The following is a 7,198-nucleotide window of genomic DNA, read 5'->3' as shown; positions in this document are numbered from 1 at the left end:
GCCGCGGGGCGATTTGCTGAATAAGCAGTTACCCTCCGTGCGACAAACCTCTCGCGTTTGAGTCCCCGTAGCCGATCCTCGTGCGATGGAAATCCTTCCTCCAGGTTCCGGAGCACCCCACTATTGCTGGAAATTCCTAACAAGATATCCTTTAGCCGTCCTGACTTGTCATACTCCCACACAGTGAAGCAGCACACGGGGGTAATGCACTCCCCTCGCCGCCATCTTCCAAATCCTCTGGAATTCTTTATATGTGATTTCCTAGAGGCTATCTTCAGTTGTTCCAACTGTTAGGTGTCTTTATGTTTGGGGGAAGCGGGAAGGGGGTATGGAGGGAAGTTCTACAAACATTCCTGGGCTCCCATTCCAATATATCTGAGAACCAAATGGAAAGATTATCTTCTTCTAGCTCAACTCCAAAGAGTCACAGGGAAGATTCTGATTACTTCAATGTAGTTCATACGTGCACCCAGGAATATCACTGTGGCCATGGGCCACATTATGGTTAACCAGCCTGGGCCAGATACATACCCCCGCCTCAACCCTTATCCACATTCTATGGGAAGATATTTCATGATGGAATAAAAGTCTAATATTTGGAAAAGACAGCTTCATGAAATTACCGAGCTAGGCTGCTGCCCCACTATCTATTGTGTTTCTAGGCCGTATTTAAAGAAATATATCCATCAATTTCTTTACTAGAGTCATTTCTCCAATTTTTGTTCTTATCTCTTTTCATTTATTTCAAAAGAGTAGAGTAGTCTCCAAACTGGTCTTCCTTGTTTACTCTCTCAACTCCAGTTTGATGTTATATGAGAGAATGCCAGAATTTATTATTCTGTGGACTACAGGATGGGGCCATAGAAGCTATAGACAAGGAGATCTGAAGCAATTATCTAAGTGAGAGATAAAACATAAATTAAGGCAACAGTTTTAGGATATAGAGGAGAAAGTTCAGTATGTTTTAAGAAATGAAGAACATATCAACACCAACTAGATGTGGGATATGAGAAAGAGAAAGGAAATAAAACAATTATTCCTAGATTTCTACTTTTGGTGGCTGTCCAGATACGGATGGAAAACCATTTATTAGGGCTAAGAATACAAACTAAGGAAGCAGGATGAGTCTGCCTGAGGATAGGCTAATCTTAAGAAATACAGGCAAGGCAATTTTAGAAGGCATTTAGATAAGCAAATTTGTTCACCAAGGAGATCTGAACAATAAAAATATCCTACTAGATAAGATTCTCTCTCTCTCTCTTTCTCTCTCTTTCTTTTTTGGTGGTGCTAGGGACTGAACCTAGGGGTGTTCTACAAGTGAGCTACATCTCCAGCCTTTAAAACTTCATTATTATTATTATTATTATTCAGACAGTCTTGCTAAGTTGCTGTGGCTGGCCTGGAACTTGGAATCCTCCTGCCTAAGCCTCTTGAGCAGCTGGGATTACAGGGCAAGCTACCACTATACCCAACAAGATTCATTTTTTAAGATAACAAATACTCCACAGTATTGCACTTAGATGCCAGACCCTGTATTAGGTCCTAGGGATACAGAATCTCTAACAAAGCACATATGGGAATATCAAGATTGGTCAGGGATCTAACTTCAAAAGGACAGACAAACAAACATGAGTTTAGATAAAATTGGAATCAGAAAAAAATTGATTTTTTCAAGAACAATGAATATATAATATGGGAATGATGGTCAAAATCGACAGGTTATGTAAGAATAAAGATGAAATATACCCAAATCCTTCCAAATTAAATGCAATCTGGTAAGAAGCCTCAACCCAGCTTCCTCTAATATTCCACTAAGTAATACCCACAATATGAAATGAAATAGAAATTCCTTCATATATAGCTAAAAGCAAAGATAGCCTATTATCAAAATCTGTAATGAATTTCAATTATAAGCCAAAAAGAATTAAACTGAAATAAAAACATCTCCTAGAACAAGCTTTGCTTCATTTTGAAGAAAGATGAATCCTCTTTTCCACTGTCATGTCCATGACTCAGTTACAGAGTCTCTAATAAAGTTGTTGCTGATAATGTTGGTTATTCACATACCTACTTCAAGCAAGAGTGCTGTTTTTCTAATGTAGTAAAAAAAAAAAAAAGTAGTAGTGGTGGGGAGGTGGAAGGACTAGTAATAGCATAATGTATCACAGCTTGCTTAATTATAGAGTTTCTCATAATGTACATATCAGGTTTTATAATTTTTCTTACACAACACAGAAGTGGGCATGAGGGTAGAAATTACCACATAGTATCATAAAACTTTAACAGTTACATATTTAACAGAAACTGGAAATTGGGCTTGGAGTTGTGTACATCAACTTATTATTCAAATGAGAGCTTATACTTTACAGTAAGGAAATGCAACCAAGAGCAACTTCTAAACCCAATTTGTGGCATAACCGAGTCTAGAAAACTAGCATTCCTTCAAGGGTAAGAAGACATAAAAACCAACAGGAAGTTTGTAGAAGTATCTTATAACTATTTGAAGAAAGGTATAACTTTAGAAATAATTACAGAAAACCAGGGAAAAACTGTATTTAGAAAACTGGTATTTTCATAGATTGCATAGAATAAGACTGACTTGTATTAAATGCAATCATAAGATAAAAAATGCATCATAATATGGCAATATGTAAATCAATGGATGTGTAACTGATGTGATTCTGCAATCTGTATACGGGGTAAAAATGGGAGTTCATAACCCACTTGAATCAAAGTGTGAAATATGATATATCAAGAACTATGTAATGTTTTGAACAACCAACAATAAAAATTTAAAAAAAAAATGCATCATAAGATAAAATGGGAGCTAGAAGGAAGGAGGAGAAAAAATAAAAACGGAATAAAAAAACTTGGGCTATCAGGTACCAAGGCCAACTGTAGAAGACAAACATGTGACAATAGTTCAAAGAGTACCGAGGAAACAGATAAAAATTCATAAACCCTGTCTTTACACAATCTGGGATTTTTACAGAAAAATTTTTACAGGAAAATTTTGCCAATTCCTGCCCTAGTCTCTTGTTGTTTACTTATAATACATATCTACACATATATCTGACACTTCCCAGCCAGTTTAAGGGCTCAAATAAATGTACCTGGAATTCCTAAATTACGTAACAAGTTAACAAAGCATTAAATCTTCTAATCAAAAGAAAACTAGATACCTTGTTTAAAAAAACATTTGTTTTTAATCATATTATAGTTAACTTAAATTTAGGTATTCCAGCTCCAAGTTTAATATTCTTTATGCTACAAGGTGTCCTTTAGGTTTTTATATTTGGCCTTACCTGTCTGTGGTAAGTAGAGCCAGGCTATGAACATCTTTCTTTTCACTAGCTTGTTTATGCAGTTCATCAATATACTCCATAAGCTTCTTTTCAGCTTGTTCAGCTTTCCATCTCATCTCTCTCTCTTGGTCTAGCTGTTCAACAAGGGACTAAAAGGAACAACCACATTAGGAGAACTTAGAAATGTAACCTAACTTCTTACCGTCTCAATTTTTCATTTTACTTCACTTTGAAGGGCTATTAAACAAATTAATAGAAGTAAAGCATACCAAACAGTGCAGAACTGTGTTTGGCACATAATATCATTCAAAAAATAAATTGTAGCTGCTATTATTATTGTCATAACATAATTATATTTTTTCCTCAGTATTACAGTTTCCAGTGTTGAGAATTAGGAGAGAAAAGCAGTAGCATAAAAAGTATGAAGGTAAATATATCATGGAAAAACAGTACTATGTACAACCAAAAGAACAACCAGTACTTCAACAAGTACAATACTGGCAAGTTAATGAAAAATATAAAGTAACAAATCAACATGTGCTAAAAATTCTCAACACGAGTACTGTTCAAGCAAACATTGAATAATTTTGAAAATTTTTGAAATCTCTTAATCTGTGCACAAAATTGGGTTTCAGGTTAGTTCATGAAAACCTGGAAATCATATAATAACATTTTGGGTGTAAAAGTCATTTTTTTAAGAAGAGCTACAGATTTCTTTATTTAAAGGGTCTGACATTTAAAAAATCTAGGAACCACTACTTTAAGAAATAAGAATTGGAAAATTTAGAATGGTTTCTACCTCTATAAGTATATAACAAATGATTTCACTTAAATCTGACTTAAATAAATGTGTAATTTCTGGGGGCTGGGGTTGTGGCTCAGTGGTAAAGCATTTGCTTTCATTTTTTCTTAACTCCTAAATCGTACCCGGTACGTGTTGTCTTCTACGATGCTATTTTCTACTTTAATGATTTCATTCTTCTGTTCTTCTAATTCTTGTAAAAAATTACAGTTTGCTAAAGATGATCTTACGTATAAATCTTTAAAGTAAGGTTGTTTTATTTTACGATTACAACTGTAAAAAATAAAATGCAGGAAATAATTCCAAGAAAAGTATACTGTTTATAATATTCTCTAATATTAACATTTTTAGTCACATATGCAAACAGTTTTTATAAAAGGATATTAAATAATATAATAGTCACTTACACTACTTCCTAAATTTTATGAGTGTGCTTTGTTGATTGAGAGCCTCAATATAATAAGAAAGACAGTTCAGTGTTCAACACATTCAGGATAGGTAGAATTCTTGAATACATCAGAAGAATTTTAAAAAGTATTATTAGTACTTAGGACTAAGGTAACACCCAAGAACTGGAAAAATGACAGATAAAATTATCTTTTGAAAATTGAAAGTCTAAAGTGGACATGTAACAAAGCAGAGCAAATAGATTATACCATTAGCAAGAGATTGAAGAAATTCCAGGGTATGTCCATTCTGATTATAAGTGAACTAAGTGACTGAGCATACATGGAAACACATAGTTAACTGGACAGCTATGAAAGAATTAAAACAACAAAAAAATTCATTTTTTTATAAAGGAGAATTAAAGAGGTAAAAAGTTGATTTTACCTATGCCAGAGTAGGCATTTCTGAACAACTCATGGTGATTCCAATTGTGAAAGTACAAACATCAGATTCCCTGATCCTAATGGCATTCAACATAACCATCATATTTACCTTTCATCCTCAACTCAGTAGTTACCATCTATTTAGGACTTGACTTCCCATCTAGACTTGCTTATAGAGACAGAAAAGGCTAGTCATCTACAACTCAAGTTTTATTGGTTTTATTTCCTACTGCAAATGAATGCAGTAGAATTTTGGTTTTATATGTTGATTTCTTAACTTTGGCATTGACAGAGAAAGCAATCCTTTACATAAGTATACAGTTGTTCATTGGTTTCTACAGGCAATTTGCTTTAGGACCCTCCTCAATACCAAAACCTACAGATGCTCAAGGCCCTTACACGGAATGGTGTGATAACAGATTACATAAAATACTTAATATATGTAAGTGCTGTGTAATAATTTGTTTAGGGAATAATAACAAGAAAAAATAGTCTATTAATGTTATATAGAATAACTGCTGAGTATTACTAATAATACACGCCATTAACAATATTAACGTTTTTTTAGAAAATATTTTTGATTAATGTTGGTTGAATCCATGGATAAAGAACCTGCAGAATGAGAGAGAGGTGACTGTACTGACCTAGTCAGAGCGCATATGACTGAAAAGTTAAACCTTTGATGATAAATGTGATAAATAAATATCAGCATAAGGTAGTTTTAAGGAAGGAGACAGCCATGCTAACTTTTAGGTGCCTTACTTGAAATTCTAAAAATAAATATGTACCTTACAAAAATGTTGTTTCTATTGTGATGCTTAATAGTTTGAATACTTCTGGCATAATATGGGATTTTTGATCTTCGAGGAATTTTTCTGTTGCATTCTTTTCTGTTTCCATAATCACTTTCAGAAGTTACATCCGTGTCTCTTTTTGGTCTCAGGTCTTTTTCAGGAACATTATCTATTAAAGTACTAGAAGCCTAGAAAGAAAAGGAAAAAAAAGAAAAGTATACTAAAAGTTCAATTCAGTATAAAAATTTAAAATTTTGCTAAGTATTAAGGCTTTCTATAAGATTGAGGGCTAATAAACTAGATATCCTGGAAATTAATGACAGGGAATTCAGCTTCTAGTACAGATAAGCTTCTACCAGGTTAACTCTTCTGCAAATAACAATAAAAACTTTCAGGAAATATGAATAGAAAACAAAAACAAAGAAACCAAACTCATCCAATGCAAAGCCTTTTTAACAAATGGTGCTGGCATCACTGAATATCCATAGGGAAAAGAGTGAACTTCAACCCCTACCATATATATAGACCTAACCACCAAAGGTAAAACCATAAAACTTTTAGAGAATAACACAGAAGAATATATTTGTTACTTAGGGATACATAAAAAATTTTGAAATCACAAAAAAACAATAACCATAACATGAGATCAGATTATCAAAACGAAAACTGTTGCTTATCAAAAGGCCATTAAGAAAATTAATATGTAAAGCACAGACTGGGGAAAAAAATGTTCACAGAAGATACACTTGACAAAATACTGTTATCCAGGAAAAATAATGAATTCCTACAACATGGTAATACATAAATAACCCAATAAAAACATGAACAAAAATTTTGAAGATACCTCACAAAAGAAAATACATAAGCACATGATCACAATAAACACATATAAGAAGTGTTCATCATTAATCATTAATGAAATGTAAATTAAAATAAAAATGAATGCCAGGAATATACCCAGTAGGATGGCTAAAATAAAATCAATGCTAACACCAAATATTGGTAAAGATGCAGAAAAACTGGAAGTCAGTCACATACTGTTGATGGGAGTACATAAAATTTTCAATTTTGGAAAAAGTTTCAGTTTCAGATATACTACATAGATACACATATACTGCTTAGAAATAAACCAGTACTATAAAGATGTAAACCATAGTCATAAAATGGAATATCACACAAAAATACTATTGCTATACAAAACATGGAATAATTTCAAAAGGCTATGTTGCCTTACATGAAAAGTACATACTGTATCATTCCATTTTTATTAGATTCTAGAAGAAATATTAAATAATCTATGATAGGAAAAAATCAGAAAAATGATTTCCTCTGAAGAAGCAGGGAAGGACTGCTTGTAGAAAGAAACAGGAGGAACATTCTAGCACGATGGTAATGTTCATCTTCAAAAAGTTTGGGTAAAAGTATATATATATATATATATATATATATATATATATATATGTATTG

General features: G+C 33.0%; 1 protein-coding gene across 5 annotated transcripts in view; it reads right to left on the bottom strand.

The window, feature by feature from the left end:
• Window positions 1-7,198, bottom strand: part of Lrrcc1 (leucine rich repeat and coiled-coil centrosomal protein 1) — a 40,903-nt gene that overhangs the window by 22,122 nt on the left and 11,583 nt on the right. For all 5 annotated transcript variants that reach the window (XM_048782759.1, XM_015485924.2, XM_015485925.2 and 2 more), the window contains 3 exons: window positions 5,726-5,919; window positions 4,233-4,380; window positions 3,306-3,454 (listed from right to left, as the gene is read on the bottom strand). In XM_048782759.1, coding sequence (XP_048638716.1) covers window positions 3,306-3,454; window positions 4,233-4,380; window positions 5,726-5,919 — 491 coding nt within the window. The remainder of the gene's footprint in view (window positions 1-3,305; window positions 3,455-4,232; window positions 4,381-5,725; window positions 5,920-7,198) is intronic.

Source organism: Marmota marmota, unplaced genomic scaffold (assembly GCF_001458135.2).
Source record: "Marmota marmota marmota unplaced genomic scaffold, marMar, whole genome shotgun sequence".
Lineage (NCBI taxonomy): Eukaryota > Metazoa > Chordata > Mammalia > Rodentia > Sciuridae > Marmota > Marmota marmota.
This window is presented reverse-complemented; position numbering and strand designations above follow the sequence as displayed.